The 20,030-nt window shown below is 40.0% G+C and overlaps 2 protein-coding genes across 4 annotated transcripts; one reads left to right on the top strand and one right to left on the bottom strand.

Annotated features, from left to right (window-relative positions):
* Nucleotides 1-13,690: 13,690 nt before the first annotated feature.
* LOC112197652 (receptor like protein kinase S.2) lies at nt 13,691-16,444 on the top strand. Its single transcript, XM_024338405.2, has one exon. It carries the CDS (start codon nt 13,735-13,737, stop codon nt 16,261-16,263), a length of 2,529 nt encoding a protein of 842 aa, XP_024194173.1. The 5' UTR covers nt 13,691-13,734; the 3' UTR covers nt 16,264-16,444.
* A 125-nt stretch (nt 16,445-16,569) lies between these two features.
* On the bottom strand, nt 16,570-19,924 carry LOC112197653 (probable calcium-binding protein CML22). Of its 3 annotated transcripts, none has more exons than XM_024338408.2 (5): nt 19,538-19,924; nt 17,551-17,751; nt 17,263-17,453; nt 17,000-17,174; nt 16,570-16,890 (listed from the first exon to the last, which is right to left on the bottom strand). In XM_024338408.2, exons 1-5 carry the CDS (start codon nt 19,548-19,550, stop codon nt 16,778-16,780), a joined length of 693 nt encoding a protein of 230 aa, XP_024194176.1. In that variant the 5' UTR covers nt 19,551-19,924; the 3' UTR covers nt 16,570-16,777. The 3 variants fall into 3 exon arrangements, with proteins under 3 accessions (XP_024194176.1, XP_024194174.1, XP_024194177.1); XM_024338406.2 differs by having other exon boundaries at nt 17,551-17,790; XM_024338409.2 differs by having other exon boundaries at nt 17,551-17,761; nt 19,538-19,922.
* Between the last annotated feature and the right edge of the window lie 106 nt (nt 19,925-20,030).

Consider the following 20,030-nt stretch of genomic DNA (forward strand, 5'->3'; position numbering starts at 1 on the left):
CGAGTCTTCGACTAGACAGATCAAGAAGGTGTGGTAGTACCCACGATGGTACATAGAAGTAGGTCCACTCATTATACATCAAATTCGTAGAGACTAGCATAAATCCTCCTTCAGTACTACTCCAGAGACACTAAGGACACATAAAGTGCATAGATCCCTAAAAACTAAGGGCATTATTAAAAGTAAAACTACTAACATAGGATCTCTAAAATAAAGAGAAGTTGTATTGGCATAGGGGAAAAACCCTACTAGCCCAAAAGGCAACCCAATGGAGAGGTCACTCAAGATTCAAACAAGCTTGGAATGGCCTAGGCCCAGCTTTCATCCGTTACCATCGCCGCATGTAGCTCCGGACAACACTGCCTTGACCTGCACTTCCACGCACCACACCGCCACGACACCACTGCCACAGAAACGCACCCCATCTACCTGCATCCCATGATCGGTGCCATCGTCGAAACAGGAAACCACGATGCTACACCACCGGTCCGAGACGCTGTCAACAAGGCTCAGCACAACAACTGCATTCAGAGACCACCGCCAGACTAGCCGCCGAAACCAAACTTGCAAAAACCTTAAGCAAACATCCAAGCAAAAGTTTCCTCAGGCAATAGCATCAATACTCGTCAGGCAGCAAATCGTTACATCGGCGAGGCCGGAGGCCATCCTAGATGCCAGGCCGCCACCGAACAAGAGAGATCTCGCAGTCAGAAGGCCCGCCGCTGCTGGCTTTAGGGTTTTCCTCTAAATCCAAAGCTGAAGAAAGTTGCAAGCAGAAGTGTTTTAGTTCTGCTATGACCAATTTATAAAGTAGTTCCAACTGTTATACATTTAATCTATTTCTCTTGATTTATTTATTTATTATTATTATTTTTTTTACAACAAGGCATCAAAAAAAAACTTTCCAAGTATATAAAGAAAATATATTGGACGATATTTTCTTTTGGGTCCTTGACCCAAAGCACCAAAATAAGGAAAAATTAACCCACTTACCCCAGCAACAAATTTTTGTTCTCACTTACCTTTTCTGAGCAAAATGACAGTTTTGCCCTTCACTTAATTAATTAATTACATCTGGCTATATGTCTCTCTCCTCTCTCCACGATCTGAACTCTCTTTCTCTCATCCCTCTCTGTCTGCTCTCTCTCTCCAATCTCCGGCGAGCATCAAAGCCTGAAGTTCCGGTCAGAGCTACCGGAGTCCAAGTGCCGCCTAGCCTCGGACTCTCGATCAGAACCTCAAAACAACGCCGCTTAGCCTCGGACTCCGGATCCGATCGCCTCAAAACAGCCACCTAGCCTCGAAGCTACCTCGACGAAGTCTCTGAGATCGTTGACGGAGAGACCGAACGTCGTCTCTCTCTCTCTCTCTCTCTCCCCTCCTCCTCCGCGCCGTCGTCTAGGCTCAGTTTCCAGATTTGTCATGGCCTTGGGGATGAAAGAACTGCAAGAGCGAAGGATCGGAGAAGTCCTCGTCGGAGGAGAGATTCTCAGGACATTCGTGTTGCTCTTCTTCTTAATTCTTAATTCTCTGTTGGTTTGTCAGCAATGGCCTAACGTTGATTCCAAGGTCATGACCTTTTTGCTGGTGTGTTGTCTTGCTTTTCTTCTTCAATCTCTAATAATATATAATATATACATAGCCTAGTGTTTTGATGGTGCCCATATCATTCACTAGAGGCCAAAAGATCTGTCAGTGTGGGGATGCTTCTTTCTATCTACTTTGGCTTAAATAGATGTATGTATATTTTAGTTAAACATCATGTGTTCAAGAAAGTCAAGTTTGGTGATATTTATATTTGACCATCAAGATATATTTTCATTATTTTGGGGTTTTGATCATTCATCCTAAAAAATATTTGGGGCAATAAAGGGCTATTGGGGGCAATAAGCATTTTGAATTGATGTAATCTCCTTTTTTTTTTTTTTCTTTTTTTTTTTTTCTATAATCAAATTTTTATTTGTCTAAATTTAGGGAGATTAATTCCCATTCTGGCGATTGAAAGTCCTATTGGAGGGCAATAGACGTCTATTGGGGGGTAATACATGGTTGATAGTCATCTATTGGAAGGCAATACATAGCTGATAGTCGTCTATTGGAGGGCAATAGAGGTCTATTGTCCCTCTATTGGGGGGCAATACATGGCTGATAATCATCTATTGGGGGGCAATACATGGCTGATAGTCGTCTATTGGGGGCAATAGAGGTCTATTGCCCCTCTATTAGGGGGCAAAAAAAAACTTTCCGGTGAGATTTTCACCAAGTTTCGGTGAGCGGCAGCCGGTGACCAGATTCCGGCGAAAGTTGGCCGGAATCCGGGGGCCGGTGACCGGATTCCGGCAAAAGTTGGCCGGATTCCGGCGGCCGGTGACGAGCTCTGGCGAAGTCTCCTATGGTTTCTCTCTCTTCCATTTTCTCTTTCTTTCTCTAAGTAACAAAGGGGTGAGGGTAAAATGGTATTAAAAAAAATTAAAAAACAAAAAAAAAATCTTAATGGGGTATTAGGGAAGACTCCCTTAGAGTGTATTGGATAAAAGAGAATTAAAAAAACTTAATGGGGTAAGTGGGAAAAAAAATCCCTGAAAATGGGGTAAATGGACAAAACCCCTTTTCTTTTATATATGTAGAATATATATCATGAAGAAAACCTGAAGGTTGTGCTTGTGCACAGCCACCGAACCCAAGCCAAACAAACGACTTCCGTTGTTCTTCCTTCTTCCAAAGTCCTTCACCATGTCAACCATCAATGAGGTTACCTCATCCTTCGCTGCTTCCCTGGCACTGGCTTGCAGTGATGTTCTTGATCTCTCAAGAACCTCTGGAGGAGCCCAAAGGCGTGCAACACAATCCTATATGCTTGCACGCCCTTTGGTCAAGAAACCGGTCATGCTCAATGATCTAAAGCATTTCTTCAGGTGAGTTTGGGTCCTAGATAAGGGTTTCAAGATTCAAGAGAAAGCACCGAACATATTTGTCCTTGCTTTTGATCTGCACAGGGATCGAAACAAGATTTTGAAGGGTAGACCATGGAGATTTAATCAAGCACCTATGGTTCTTCAAGAATATGATGGTGCCACTCCTATCAATAAGATCGGTCTGAACTCACTCTTCTTCTGAGTTCAAATCAGCAACATACCACCCTTGTTCGAAGAACTGATATGATCAAAAACATAACTTCAATGGCTGGTAAGTTTCTTGAAATGGATGACAAAATTTTTGTACATGTGGGCAAAGTTAGGGTTCATGTTGTGCATGAAATTTCAGAACTTTTTTTTCTCAAGAAAACCCTAAAGCTAGCGCCTAGGGTTAAAGCTGAAATCTCCTATTTTTTTTGAGAATCTTGTTGGCAAATGTGATCATTACAATTTGATATATTATGAAGGTGACCATTGTCCTCTACTCGGCAGCCATGCTCCACCGAGTGTAGCACGTGGTCTTGGCGAACAAAGAATGGATATTGCAGGTCCTCCCTTAGGGTTTGTCACTAACAGATTTATGGATGGAGCTTTCAAATTTCAAGTGTGCAAACGCCTATATTATCATTTGTATGCAGGTCTCTATTTCAATCCAAAGAAGGCAATAAGGGCCGTAGACCTATTATATTGCATGAAAAAGTCCTCCATTCCAAAGAGGGAGATGATGCTTATGATCAAACTTTGGCGCTAGCAGTGATTAAAGCGTTGGTAACTGAAGTACCTGAGCATACAGACTTTGCTCCAAATTCTTGAATGAGCTTGAGAAAGAAAATTTGGTTGAACCAGATAGCAACATCAAGAGCAAAGATACTTATGAGGACCAAAAAGGTGACACTAGTCTAACTGCAGAAAAAGAAAAGGAACACAAGGGTGACAACCGTAATCAACCTCCCTCTCCTGCCAAATCTCCACAGAAGCTCAAAATACTATTGCCTGAACTATTCAAACCACTCCTAAATGATGTATCTGCAAAGAAGCAAAAAATGTCAATGTTCACAAGCAAATTCTCTGCCAGGTCCTTGGGTATGATTGAGGCTCCTGGTAATATTCTGGTGCCTAAAGAAGTGTTACAGCCAAGCTCTAAACCAAAGAAAAAAGGGGGAAGGCCTCTGGGATCTAAGAATAAAAATCGCCCAAAGTCACAGAAGATTGCTTAAGCACAACAGCTCTATTTGGTTTTTCTCTCTAAACTTCGTAGCCCAACTGTTAAGGGCAAGGAGAAAATTTAGTTTTGTTTATTTTCTTTTTCTAAACTTGCCTAATTGCTATGTATTTCGTTCATAGTTCTTAGGCTCACTTGAATAAGTGAGCACTGGTTGTCTAATGGGTGGTGCTAGTATACCTCGTCCTAAACTTGCCCTAGAGTTGGTAAGGGAAGGTATGTATCAGTGTCATTTTGGCTTGAGATGAATAAATGATTAATATAATTCAAAAAAAAAAATTCTATATTAATTTTAAAAGACAATAAATATAATTAATCATTCTTTTTCCTCTTATCTCCCTTTTGTCGAGATCCATGCCTAGGACCAATTCATTCTCTAATCACTCCTATTTCAATTTCAATTCATGAGTTATCTATTGGAATTGCATGGTGCAAAAGGCAGAACTTTACCCATTAAAGGATTTGGTTTTATGCTCAAATGATAAAAGTATGGAAAGAAGGTAAGAGACTAGAATTTCCTAGAAATTTATACGAGTATTACTTTAGCTAGATCGATTGAGAAATATTTGTGACGAAAAATTTCGTCTAGGATTTTGACTTACCAATAAATACGGACTGGAGCAGGAGCTTACCAGAAACAAACAAGAAGCTTCCTTTGCTCGTCGACTAATGTTTGACTGTCAGCTCGAAGAGGAGAGGGGGTACCTGCAGAAAACCCTCTGATGCCTAACTCAGTAACTCTCTTAGTCGAGTGTAGTAGAATTAATTAGAATGAGATGCATTACCTGGCCATGAAGCCCTCTATTTATAAGTGAGCATCACTCAGTAACCACTATCGTTTTTACAGCTTTGATTATTATCTCAATTATGGATGCAATCATTACCTCATTTACGGCGATCATCATTACTGTACTAATGGCTACAATCAGTAATGCATTTACGGCTATATTCATGACTGCACTTATGGCTGCAATCATTGCCCGTAATTATGGTCGACATTATTGTTGTACTTATGAGCGAGTTATTTGTCTTAATTGTGGATCTAAAAATAGTTGATCAACCCCACAATGCCCCCAAATTTTCTTTTTGGATACCCATCTTAAGAGAAAATTTCCAAAAGCCCAACATTGGCCTAAGCTCGGCTCAAAGTTTGATGTCGTACAGTCTCCTTCTCCCTCTAACCTTGATGCGGTTGTCACCTTGAGTCTCAATAAGGTCCTCACCTCGAGTCCTTGAGGTGGTTGTCATCTTAACGGCTTTCGTTGCGGACACTTCTTTGAGTATTAGCTATAGCCTCCTTAAGCACGAGCTCTAGTCTCCATGAGCGCGAGCGCTAACCCTTATGACTGTGATACTGGTCCCGATGACCATGATGCTAGTCTCCAGAACCATGATTCTGGTCTCGATGCCCGTGACGTTTTACTCAGTGATGGTGATGATGATCTCTATGACCATGACACTAGTCTCCGTGACTGTGACACCAGTCCCCATGATTGTGACACTCTTTTCAGTGACAGCAACATTGATCTCTGTGATGTCGGTCCCCATGACCGTAATGTTGGTCTCGATGACTGTGACACTTTTCTCAGTGACCGTGATGCTAGTCTCCATGACCATACCTTCTAATCTTTGTGACCATGACACTTAAGCACAGCTCTTTAGACGCTTCTTTCACCTCCTTATCATGCCCCCTTGTTTTTCTTTCTGTATATGATGATCCTTATTCCACAGATTGTCCCTTTCATCTTTGAGGGTGGAATTACACGAGATGAGGTTGCCCCAATGTCCTGCAGGTCCATTATCTACTAAGCAGCCTGTGAGGGTGAAGTCAGTCATCTTACCTACATGTCCTGCGAGAGTATAGTAACGGTAAGGTCCATCATCTTACCCCCACGCCCAGCGATGGTGAGGCCCGTCATCTCACCCCCATGTTTGGCGAGGCTGAATTCTGTCATCTCACCCCCATGTCTAGCGAAGTTGAGGTCCTTCAACCCACTCCCACGTCCAATAAGGGTGGGGCTTTTCATCTTACCCCCATGTCCAGCGAGGATGAGGTTCGTCATCCCACCCCCGTCTCCAGCGAGGGTGAGGTCCAAGAGGTTGCTCAAGCTAAGCAAAAAATATTTTATTTATTTTGGCGACTGACCACAAATACATTTCAAATAGAAAAGGACGCGAAAATCAGAAAAATAATTATTAAAAGAAAGAACATTAGTCTAAGTTATTTGGGTGTTGCCCCCTCGACCCGGATTTCACCCTCGACCCTTGTAACAATATCATCCATGTCTCTTGGTAGGTCATGTAATAGGTTCTCATGTAGGTGCGTACCTAGGAGGACTCATTCTCATAACCCGATTGTCGAGCCCTGAGGGTCATGGTTGACGTGCATCATCTTTACCTTGAATCTCTTGAAGAAATACCTTATTTTCTCTCCTACTTTTTTCTTGGTGTTGAATAGGGTCACCATATCTTTCTTTTGTTTACGACGACGTCCTTTGCAATTTTAGCTGCAAGCTCTTGAGGACCGGCCCGCTTGCATTCATCGATCATTTTCTCCATCTTCTTGCACCATCACTTTTTGGATTGCCGCAGCTCCTGCTATCACTTTTTAGGGAAAAATGTTTTCCCACATACGGCGGCACTTGTTGGTGATGAAAAATTCCGTTTGGGATTTTGACTCACCAATAAAAATGGACTGGAGCGGGAGCTGACTAGGAACAATCAAGAAACTTCCTTTGCTCGTTTGATCATCGACAACCAGAAATTGAGAGAGGGTATCTGCAGAAAAATCTCTGGTGCTAAGTCAGTAACTCTCTTATGGCACGTTTACTTACTTATAATAGAAAAAAATCATGAATCGGAGACAACTGGAATGGGAGAAGAAAGGAATAGGTCTTGATTCCGGAGGTTTTGATTCATAAACCCATCTCCCCCTTTCGTAATCAAATTCTTGAATAATCAAGAATCGATTCCTGACAAGGAGCTGGGACTTACACTCATTCTAATTCATTTATGTGTTAGTAAATACATGAATACTTTTATATCCTTGTTATAATGAGTCGGAGAACATGGGCGATTTTTTCTCGGCCCTTGCTCCACCTTTGGCAATGAAACCAATCCCAAAAAGGCCACCTAGTCTCATCTAGCTGCTGCTCGAGCTCCACCACTCTCTATAACCACATACGGTGGTGTATCGAAGAGGAGAACCAATACAAGTTGCAATTGGGTTCTTTCTCCTCCGGCCACCTCAAGTTTCACCACCACTTGGGTTGTGTTCCTCTCTTCCTTGCAGTTACAACACCACCAACCATGTACATTGTGACGTCCCGAACCCGAATTCACTGGTTTACTAGTCACTTGGACGGTGAACGATCTTTACTTTCACTTTTACTATCGTTTTAGTGCTTTTAGTGGCCCTAAAAGTTGACTTTTTGGTCAAGTCAAAATTTGAGAAAATGTTCTTCATGAAAGTTGTAGAGAACGTTAAACCGAGCACGTGCATATGTGGTACGTAAAAATCGAAGTTAGTATGCGAGAGTTATAAGGGAAATACGAAAGTTACTGTAGCAAGTAGATGGTATATATTTGAATTTCTACTGTGGCCGGGTAAATTTTCTTTTTCCCCCCTCCCCTGCGTATTTTTCTCTCTCTCTCTTCCCCGAGCTCTCTCGGTTTCTCTCTTCTCTGCAACTCTTCTGTTCTCTCAACTCAAGCCACCAAATGACGTGAAACGAAGCTTCACCGACGCGTCTCCTCCTCCTCATCACGCTGGTGGTCGTCGGTCGTCACGCCGTGGCCGGAAAAGGAAGAACCGAGGCCGTGAAGTTCTCGAGTTTTCTGGAAAAATTTCCATATTCCAACCAACCCAAGCGGAGTTTCTTGGCCTATTTTGCAAGCCTTGAGCCGTAGACCACATCCCTCCAAGCATTCTTCCAGAAAACGCAAAGAAAACGACGTATCGAAGGTTAGATCTTTGAAACTCAAACCGGGTTACTGTTTCCATAATTGTTGACCTAGTTCTAGTTGTTTTCTCAGTTTGTGGTAGTGGAGAAAAGTGTTTGGAATGATGAGATGATTGTGCTACCAAAATTTTGTGGCCATCGGAGCTGGTGACGGTGGCGCGTCAATCCCACGCGCTGTCACTGTAGCAGGCGCGTGGCGGTGCCTCCGGCTGCTATTTGACTTCAGCTTTTAGCCCATTAAATTCTACAAATATTGTAGAGCTTATATATGAAGTTTGGTGAAGATTGGTGAGGTTTTGAATTTATTAGGAATTTTCAAAGAGTATGAGTTTCGATTATCGATTTATGAAAATCCGACCGTCGGATATCTCTCGGTTCTGCCTTGGAACCTTTAAATTAATGAATTGGTATTAGTGGTAGAATTTGGGTTGAATCCGAGAAGAAGTGAAGATATGATTATGAGGATTTGATTTTAGGAATCATATTTAATTGCCGAATCGATATTCACGAATTTTAATTGTGTACATGGTGATATACCGAGCTATTGCTCGATGAAGGAACTCGTATGCGTGATCGCCTAAATAGTATTGTGAGTGGACATTTATTTTAAATTAAATGTGCATGCAGTATATTATTTTCCGATTGAGGTTTAATTTATTATTTGAATTATTGAGTATTATGATTTTATGAGCTTGATTTCTTGGGATTTATTATGCTCTATGAGTTAAGGGATTTTTAGTGGATTTCCTTTCCGAGGGCTTTCAATAGATTTTTCAAGCTATTTATTTATGAGTTATTGAGTTGGGAAATGATTTTCGGGAAGTGACTGATTCAGAAAATATTATCAGAATGATTGATTTCAAATATCAGTTTATATGATTATATACGAGTACGAAGGATTTAGCAAATATTTGAGCATAATTGAATTATCGAGATTTATTGAGCTTTGAGCTCCGCACTTATCAGTCTTGAAGTTAGATTGAGATTTCTTTCTGAAGGCATTTATTGATTTATAAAGTATTTGATTTATGCTTTCGAGGATTTATTGAGATATTGAGATTTGAGTTATGCTTTCGGTGAAGTATTAATGATTTATTGTAGTAATATCGAGTTTCTTTCCGAAAGCAAGTAATTGAAAGAGGTTGTTTCCAGTATATTGAGGAGGCTATCAGTCAGCGAATGCATGCATTACCTAGTTGGCAGTCCCTTCTAGGTAATAGTCTGGTTGGCAGTCCCTTCCAGACTACATTCCGGTTGGCAGTCCCTTCCGATACGTCACCGGGTTGGCAGTCCCTCCCAGGTGACATGAGGTCGTAGTTGGCACTCCCTTCTCACTACTTGTGGTTGATTGGTAGTCCCTTCTATCCACCGCCTCCTATTCAGGTTGGCAGTCCCTTCCGATGCGTCATCTGGGTGGCAGTCCCTCCCAGAAGGCACGAGATGACTAGACAGCAGTCCTTTCTAGTCATCAAACGAACCTCTTGAAAAAGGATGTTTTAAAAAGGATTGAGGATGAGTTCTTAAGAGATTGCAGTAAAGGTGATGATTTAAAGTATTTCTAAGATTGTTACTGCATGCGAGGTTTTAGAGAACTTGGGAAAGCATTAAGTTTTACTTATTCAGTCGAAATTACTTATTTTTCGTCCACTCACTCTAACAATTTTTAAATGTTTTCCCCTGGGCCCTTCGGTTTCAAATGCCCAGTTTGCAGGCCAGTTTAGCTTGAGGTCGAGCGTACTTGGGGTTGAGGCATAGCTGTCATAGCTTCCGCATTATAAAGTATCGGTCCTTTATCTTGTATTCTACCTTCTTGTACGCCTAAGAAATAGATTGCTCTGATAACTCTTGAGATTAATATTCTTAAGTTCAGAATTATTTGTGAAATTGGGAGGTGATGTGATTTAGGGAGCTTGGTGGCTCCAGAAGATTAAGGGTGGATTATTTTAGAAGTGTAAATGTCTTTCTACAGGTTTTTGGGTAGTCCACTTTTAGAGAGAGTTCCGCCAAATTTTTGGTAGAATTTCTTCTAAGGTGGGCCCCTCATGGTCACTTCGGATTTCAAGGTGAAATCTGGGGCGGGTCTTGTCATACATCGAATCAATCTCATGATGGCGTATTGAAGGGGAGAAACCAAAACACATTGCAATCGAGTTTTTCCTCCTCCGGCAACCTCGAGCTCTGCCATCACTTAGGTTGTGTTCATCTCTTCCTTGAGGTTCCAGCTCCACCAATGATGCATAACAAATCGATCTATGGAGGGAGAAAGTAAAATTAGAAAATTTTGGCTGAAAACTTTTTGAGGTAAATTCCTTATTTCTCATTGATATTTGGACTACGCTCCAATTATGAAAGTTAGACGAATTAGAGACGAAGCCAACGCCACCGATTTCACTAAAAGAAGGTGATTGACCAGCTATAAAAGCAACTCCAACAGTTTCTCCATATTTTGATTTTTCTCTATTTTAGGGAAAAATGAGTCTCTTTTGCTCTAACAGATTCCCTTAAAATATCCCCATTTTAGAGATAGTGAGGAAAGAAAAAACAAAATTTCCTAAATTTACAGCAATCTCTAAAATTTTAAGGAATTAATATTATAGATATTTTAGAGATTGCTGTAAAATAGGAAATCTGTTGGAGTTAGAGAAGTAAAATTACTTAAAGGCTAAAGTTTTGACTTTTGTTTCCTTATGATACAGAAATTATAGGGAAACTGTTGGAATTATTCTAAATGTACTAAATAATTTTAGTCGGGAGATGGTCAAGTGTCAATTTCAAGATGTCAATTTCATAGGATTATGGCCAAGTGGATTTGGTCAATGTTCTTATCCTTGATTCTACAACCTGCAGATCTCCCAATGTGTTTCATAATAATTTTGTTTCCTCATTTAATGAACAAATAACACCTAGCAATTTTTGCCAACATTTCAAAATAGACACACAACACGTGCTCCAACATATTGGGTATTGCCCTTCACCCTAATTTTAGTAGAATCTGAAATTTTATTCTGGGATACCTCGCGGACATACCTTGAAAAATAAACACAAGACACACAACTCGTTGAATTTGATACATGGACAACAAAAACAAAACAAAAAAGAAGTCCAAAAAGATAAAAGGAATTAGGCAACCAAACTCCCAACGTTTTTTCATCAAACTCCAACCACTGCCATTCATCTCATTCACATATCTTAAGAAACCACAACAATCCAAAACCCAGTGACCACAAATTCAAATTTTGGGCACCATGCAGATACCAGCCCACCCAATCCAAGAAAATGGTCCCAGATACCTTGACTTCTCTCTGTACCCATCCTTTTCTTGAGTTCATTTATACCATTTTATTTTCACATAATCCCTTCAAGATTACATAAAATAACTTGATTTGACCCCAAATTAATCGACCATTCAATAGGAATTACTACGTGTCATTAAGTACGAATATTTCTAATACTTTCCGACAAATGCAGAAAATCTAAAAGGTATAGAATTTTAATCTGCTTAAGTTCTTTTTATTGGCTGGCCTAATTGACATTCTTTTCTATTCAATTTGAGAGTTGTTATGCACTAAATTAACAAGTTGTTTAAGCATATTGTAAATTGTCTGCCATCTAGATGAAGCACTAAACTCGGTGGTGGGTTTTGGTAGACAAAATATGTCAATCATATGTCTCTGTTGGGTTTGAAGTTTGAAATTTGAAATACCTACTAATTTATTGTGATTGGATTTAATGGCTACCCCGCCTACGGGCGCGGCAAATAAATGACACAGTATGGGATAAAAAGCTACAGTACCTACTATCATGCTGAGTTGGGATAGGACCCTAATCAATTTATTCTATCTGGTCCATCATCATAGACTCATAGTCAAACATTGATCATGAAATCCATCGTAGTACACTAGTTCATTGTCGTTCAAATTGAATAAGGTTTTGCTATTAATACAGGAAGAAAAATTCAGAACACTAACGTACACTTGTACTAACGTGAATGGACAGCTGGATAACATTAAATACACTTTTTAGTTATTAAAAAAAAGTTAATTATAAATATTAAAGGTTGAGATCACTTAATTAGGTCACTTACACTATTGGTGCATAGAAGAGTTTTCAACAATACAAAAATGAAATATATTCAAGAAATAAAGGTTGATTCTTTTGTTTACAGCCGTGTGGACTTTCCACAACTGAAAGTGTCATTTCTAATAACTGAAAGAAATAATAGAAAAATTGGTGATAGATAAACTATGATTTAGTTAAGAGCAATTCATACTCGAGACCTCAAATGACCGATGTTTATTTTTTTAATCAAAGTAAAATTTATTCAATAAACTGCAATCACAATATCTAGTAAGCGATTACAACAATGACAAACAACAGTGATTAAAAGTTTAAACTAAGCATCCTTACTTGAAAAAGGAAAAACTGACATCATAATTAGTCTAATGGTCAGGGCAGAAGTTGGCGAATGACAAAGCCAGATGGACGAAATATAGCAATAATAAACTGGGACATGTGGTCCTTTAAAAAAAAAAAACTAGGACATGTGACCACAATAGTAAATTAATGGGGGAGCCATCCTAAAATTTCTTCTTCTTCTTCTTCTTTTTTATCAAATGGAGACCTTGTTGGTTCCAGAATGGAAAGGTTGGGAAGGGAAACTTTATCATTTCTTGTGTTTGGCACACCCAAGGAAATGAACAACTTTTCTGCGTTAAGGGGAAAAAATGGGGAAAATGGATCCTCCCACACTCCATGGGATTCATTTTCCCTCCTACTTTTTTTGCATAAATTGCACATTAATTGAATATTATTTTTAATAGTTATTATGACCAAATTATCCAAGAAACTTTTGAATCTTGAATTGTTTATGTTTTGATATAAGCATATTATTAAAAAATTGATGTTACCTACTTTTTTATTCATGTACAAACCAAACATCGGAAAAGAAAATAAAATAAATTTTCCGATTACTTTCCCGGCGTTTCCAAACATTGGTAGGGAAACTAGTGAAAAATTTATTTTCCTATGCTCATGGGAAAGACCAAGGAACCAATTTCCTTTTCGGCACCAAACACCCGGACTAGGACACTGTTGAGCCATAAATGTAAAGTAGGGAATATTACAAAATGACTCACCCGAATAGCCGGGCTAGCCATGAATGAAAAAACAAAATAATTATAATAAATTTTTGATAGCTGAAAACAACGGTCAATTTGACACATCCAATTTTTTTCTAAAAATAAATGTGAAGATGCAAGCCTATTGAATCCCCACGGTCAACAAATCTGAAGAATCGTCCCACGCGCTTTCCTAATTAAGCCCCCAATATGAAGATTCCCTTTTCACTCTCTTGGTTCTCACGTGAAGCTTTTTCCCAAGGAACTTTTGAATCTGTCTAGAACAAGAAGAGAATTGTGTTAAAAAGACTATTAAAGAAACTTCTATTACTTTTGACATCATAACTCAAAATTAACCAAGATTATGGCTATAGCCGGGTAGGCTCCATTTTGGCCGGTTCATACGGCATACAATTCAACCATGCAACCTACCATTGTTGATATATTAAGCATGACGCTTGCATCTAATCACTGTTTACAAATCCAAAATCTCCACACCTGACCTTGAACCTTCTTTCATGTCCACCACTGGCACCACCACCATGCAGCTGAACCACCTCTGCTTCATTTTGCCACCAGACTGCGACGAAGTCGAGCCACCAGACCACGAAAACCAGCAAAAACCCACCAAGGAGGTGTTAGAGGTCAGAAAGAATCACACCCGTCGCGAATGCCTGAGTCATGTTCGTGCTTTCGTCAAAGAGTCACTCTGCAGGCTCTACGACCTGAAATGGATCAGTCTCTGTCACCATGGCACGAGAAAAAACCGAGACCAGCACCATTCTGGGGTGTTTCAGGACATGGATGGGATACAACTCAAGGACAAGGTCGGAGGAGACAACCCGAGGATCTTCAGCTTCTCGGAGCTTTATATTGGTTCGAATGGTTTCAGTGAGGATCAAGTTTTAGGGAGTGGAGGTTTTGGGAAAGTGTACAGAGCGGTTCTGCCTAGTGACGGAACTGTTGTTGCTGTGAAGTCCTTGGTGGAGAGAGGAGAGCGGTTCGAGAAGACTTTTGTGGCGGAGTTGGTTGCGGTGGCTCACCTTCGTCACCGGAATCTTGTCCGGTTAAGGGGGTGGTGTGTTCATGAAAAAGAGCTGTTTTTGGTTTATGACTACATGCCGAACCTCAGCCTTGACCGCATACTTTTCAGGAAACCTGAGAATATAGGGTCTCCGACATCAGTGCCTCTCAATTGGGAGCGTAGAAGGAACATAATCGGTGGCTTGGCAGCGGCGCTTTACTATCTTCACGAACAGTTGGAAACTCAAATCATTCACCGGGATGTCAAGACGAGTAATGTGATGCTTGATTCCCATTTCAATGCTCGGCTAGGTGACTTTGGCTTGGCACGGTGGCTGGAACATGAAATTGAGTACGAGATAAAGACACCATCGATGCAAAACCACCAGTTTCGGGTAGCAGAAACGACCAAAATTGGTGGAACAATAGGGTATTTGCCACCTGAAAGCTTCCAGAAACGAAGCGTGGCTACTGCAAAATCCGACGTTTTCAGCTTTGGGATTGTTGTTCTGGAGGTGGTGTCGGGTAGAAGGGCAGTAGATCTCACTTGTCCAGATGATCAGATCATATTGCTCGACTGGATCCGGAAGCTGTCTGACGAAGGGAAGCTTTTAAAAGCAAGGGACAAGAGGATTCCAGACGGGTCTTATCAGCTTCTTGACATGGAGTATCAGTTGCATCTTGCACTTCTTTGTACACTTCAAAATCCACAATCGCGACCAAACATGAAATGGGTTGTGGAAGCACTTTCTGGCAACATCCATGGCAAATTGCCAAGCCTCCCATCGTTTCAGTGCCACCCTCTCTACATCTCTCTATCCTCTGCCAGCAATACTAGCACAAACACCAGGTACACCATAGCCACCAGCACTGAAACTCTTGCATCATCTATTCTATCAACCTATGTCACAGCCACTGGAGAAACAATATATGCAACTGCTGACAATGGAAGCAGTGACGTCAGCACGTGTGAAAGCTTCCGACATAAGAAACCAACATTTCCCCTGGTTGAAACTCCACGAGAAATATCCTACATGGAAATTGTATCTGCCACAAATAATTTCGCAGATTCTCAGAGGGTAGCAGAGCTGGACTTTGGGACAGCCTACCAGGGTTTTCTCAACAACCGCCATCATGTCCTGGTAAAGCGGCTTGGAATGAAGACTTGCCCTGCATTGCGGGCACGATTCTCAAATGAACTTAAAAACTTGGGAAGGCTCCGCCACCGAAACTTGGTTCAGCTCCGTGGATGGTGCACTGAGCAAGGAGAAATGCTAGTTGTCTATGATTACTTAGCTGATCGCCTTCTAAGCCACCTACTTTTTCGTGAAGACTACAGATTTGGCCACTCAATCCTGCAATGGCGTCATAGATACAACATTATCAAATCGCTTGCTTCTGCGATTCTTTATCTCCACGAGGAATGGGACGAACAAGTTATTCACAGAAACATTACCTCTTCTGCTGTAATTCTTGATCCAGACATGAACCCAAGGCTCAGTTCTTTCGCCCTTGCTGAATTCTTGACACGGAACGACCATGGGCACCATGCAGTTACTGACACAAGCAAATCTGCTCGAGGGATTTTTGGTTACATGTCACCTGAATGTATGGAATCTGGAGAAGCAACCACAGTGACTGACATATACAGCTTTGGTGTAGTCATACTTGAGGTTATAACTGGACAGATGGCGGTTGACTTTCGGCGGCCTGAGGTGCTACTGGTCAAGAGGGTCCGTGAATTTGGGGCACGGAAAAAGACTTTAGAGGATATGGCAGATTTTAGGTTGAATGGAGTGTACAATCAGAAGGAACTGTTGAGACTGTTTAAACTAGGAATTGCTTGTACACGCTCCAATCCTCAACTGAGACCGAGCATGAGGCAGCTTGTAAGGATACTTGATGGGAATGACAAATGCTTGACGGAAATATGCAAAAAGGACGAAAGTGGGGAAGAATGGAGACAAGTGAATGATTCTGCTTTGTCGCTAATTAAGAGGATCCAAGCTCTAGGAATACAATGATACTCACCCAAGCAGCAGCATAACAGCGTGAGCATGTGTAGAATATTTACAGGATGTTCTGTAATGAAAAAATAATTTGTCTTTTAACCTTTTAGATTTAGAAAGTCAGATATTGTGTGGCAGAGTGAGTAAAAGGGTTCATGTCCCCTCCGTATGTAATTATGTATATTTCTGAGAAAGTAGTAGATCAAATAGGTACATATTCTGGCCTTATCTGATGCCATGATCCACATAGACAAAAGGAAAATATCCATGTTTGCTAATATATTAATAATGATAATGAAAATAATAATAATAAAGTACATGAAATGCAATCATAGATTCCATATATTAGAAATCATAACGATTCATAAGAGGTCCAACCTTTATAGAAATCATAGATGATCCAAAGATGACACAAGAGCTAAACTGTTCCATACAAATCTTACCAGACTTTGGAAATATACATAAATGTATCATCTGACCTCATTTGCAACAGCTATTCAACCAAATTCAATGCTCTATACTGTTAGCCTTAACTTTGTTCTAGAGATATTTCTTCATCTGTTTCAATTCCAACCCAATCGATGAAAGCAAAGAGGAACTGCCTGAAACTCACCTTCCCACTTTTGTCCCAATCCATTTCCTCTGCAACAACCCACAAAGCAAAAAAAAAAAAAAACTGATGATGAGAACTGTGTATCCATGTAAAAGAAAGGAGAAATGACAATTTTACTGTAGAAGCAAAGAATCATACTGAATCGATTCCTGCTGACATGAGCAGGAGATTTCTCCCGCGGAGAAGCTTCATTCAGTGCCTTCACCACTTCTGTCTTGTTCAGTTTTCCATCACCATTTTTATCCAGAAACAAAAATACTTCAATGACAGTATCAAAAGTTGCTTCTAGCTGTGGAGAGTCTATCTTCGATGTCTGATTTAATCCCCAATACATTAACTATGATGACCAACATAAATTTACTTCCAAGGAGAAGAGAATTAATAGAGTTTAGTGTCTATACCGTTTGAGGGTCCTTTAATAGATAGATGAGACATAGAAGAACAATGAATTCATTGAATTGTATCCCTTCACTCCCATCCATGTCACATGAATGAAAAAGATCCTCAATCTCTTCTGCTGTCAGATGGAGTTGCAGTTTCTGTAAGCATTTCTTCAGTTCCTCGCGGTCTATAGCTCCATTTGAGTCCTCATCTATGAGAGAGAACATAGAGACAGAAAGAGAATCAATAAACCTTCATGATAACATATGAAACCTCAGTAAAGAGTAAGTAACCATGTCAAAACTTACCATACAGGTCAAACACATTTCTTATGTTCTTCAGTTCTTCCCTAAACTGAGGGAACCTCATAATTATGCTGTCAATTGACTTAAAATTGCTTTGGCCTGAAGAACCTCTTTTAAATTCAGCCATTCTCTTTTCAAGCTTTGCATCCAGCCTGCTATACTTGTTTGCCGAACCACGACAACAAAGCATGCCTCCTAATTTGTCTGACAAAGACTTCAAGGAAGAGAAAAGATGAGATGTGCCTTTACATAAGACAAAAGGGAAAATCAATTTAAGCTGAAAAAGAAAAGATGAAACCTAGATCCTACCAAAATATCTCAAGTTTGATTGTTTCAACAGTTACTCAAAGCCTACAAAGTTTCTGTCAAAACAATATGCTACTCTCTTGAACAGAACATAATAGGTTTCCAATATCTCTCATTCATGGTCAAGAGTCAAAATCGCATACATATTTTTTATATTTACTTATGACTGAAACCAGCGTTTATCAGATTGTCAACTATTAATCCGCAAATGATTTGTTTTCTCAAATATTTCCATCACTATCACCATTTACCTCTCTTGAATAAGTTAATGGTTAGGGGAGAGCATCTTTTCACGGTGCTGTGCTATACACATCCCCTCAACTCAGATTCTCTTCAGACGCTCTGAAATTCTCACTGAAATTTATTCTAGATAATAAAGCTATCCCCTTCTGGGAATCTAGCAACTCTGGATGATTAGCGATGTGTGCTACATCGCCCTCCCACTTTACACTTAGAAAAGTAAAAAGAAAATATTTAGGAAGAAAAAAGGCAATAGCAGTGCAACTGGTAGAAAGGAGTGGTAGTACCCTGTCTACTTCGGTTAGTGATGGACATAGTTCTAATATTAATAATGATCCAGGTAATAATCAATGGCAGAATAGGTGCACTAATATAGTTATAGTGTTCAGATATTGCATAGTTATAGGCATCTGGATATGAGATAGGGAAAAGGTTGCATAGATGCTTCTTAATAATAGGTAAAATGGCAGTTCCAGTGCTAAAGTTAATGCTTCCACACATAAGTTTGGACGTTGATGATCATGGTGGTTCTCTTAGCATTTCCACCACTACTGAGGATGTCAATGGACATTAATATGTACGTGAAATCATCTTCACCAACCCTACTACAATTACTGGTGCTGGCACCAGAAGCACTAGATACAGTGTCATAAACATCCTTCAATGTTCTTACCAATAATCTTAAAGGCACAGTGGCACTGCATCATCACCACCGGCTCCCTCTTTCACAACCATCAGTTAGATTTTGTACTTTGCTATCTCCCACCACTGATATGCTCTGTTATATTAGTATTATGGTAACAATTGAGTTCGCGTCTAACTGAAAAGGAAACTTCCTTTTCTGAATAAAACTTAACTCGAACTGAATTAACAGTTCAAGCCTTAGTTGAAGTACAGTAAGGTACCATCACCTCACTCACATGTAAACAGCCAACATTTTTCAAACTGACAAAAAATGTCTTTGATTCCGCTTAAACTCACAAACGTTATCACCCTAAAAGATCTTACCAAGACAACAAAGGAAAATAGTAGTCGAACAGACTTCTCTTCTTAATCAAGCTATATACTCGGAGCATATGAAAGTAATACAATCTTGAACTTCATGACTAAATATTCTCCCTTTCCTCATTTTGGTCAAAAGTGGGGAGCAACAAAAGATCTGTTTTCAAGAACTAGTTTGGATTGTTACCATAGATGTAAAATCCTAGTTTGGATTACACACCATAAAACCAAAATCAAAGATGCGAAAAGAAAAAGAACAAGCTCCATATGATAAATTCCAAACAGTAACAGAAATTCGAATTCAACCACACAGAACTGAACCCAGAAACTTTCTGGCAATACCCAATTTCAATATTTGAAGAAACAAAAAAAAAACAACTGATGGGTTTCTCACATAAAATTATTAGCAGTGAACAGCGCAAAAGAAAGAGGGAATACTCACTCAAAGCCTTCATGCGAAATGGGGTGTGAAGGGTAGAGGAAGCTCAGCAAGACAAGGAAGGACTATTCGAAAAGGCAGAGACAGAATGATGCGAAAAAAGCAGCGAAAGATATAAATAGGAGGAGGATGCTAAAGTAGAGATGCCACTGTGGCTTTGGGAAACAGAGAGGTATTGCTTAAACCTGTCTCCCTGTGTTTAAATATCCTTAACGGCACCAGAATATTTAGCATCATGATTCTTGGATTCATAACGCAAGGAATGTTGTGCTTGATTGGTGCGAGTCACCTTTGCTTGTTCCTATCCCTACGTACACATCTCTAGCCTCGATTCGGCTTCTTTGGGATAATCCAAATTCCTAGTTCTATATGCCATTTTTCTTTTTTTCTTCTGTGAATTCCTTGTACTGTAATTATTTTTGGTGAACAGATAATCTAGTTTAGTAGGTCAGGAGTCAAATTAAGGATCTTTTGCTCATAAACGGGAGACTTATTA

The sequence above is a fragment of the Rosa chinensis genome, chromosome 4 (assembly GCF_002994745.2).
Source record: "Rosa chinensis cultivar Old Blush chromosome 4, RchiOBHm-V2, whole genome shotgun sequence".
Lineage (NCBI taxonomy): Eukaryota > Viridiplantae > Streptophyta > Magnoliopsida > Rosales > Rosaceae > Rosa > Rosa chinensis.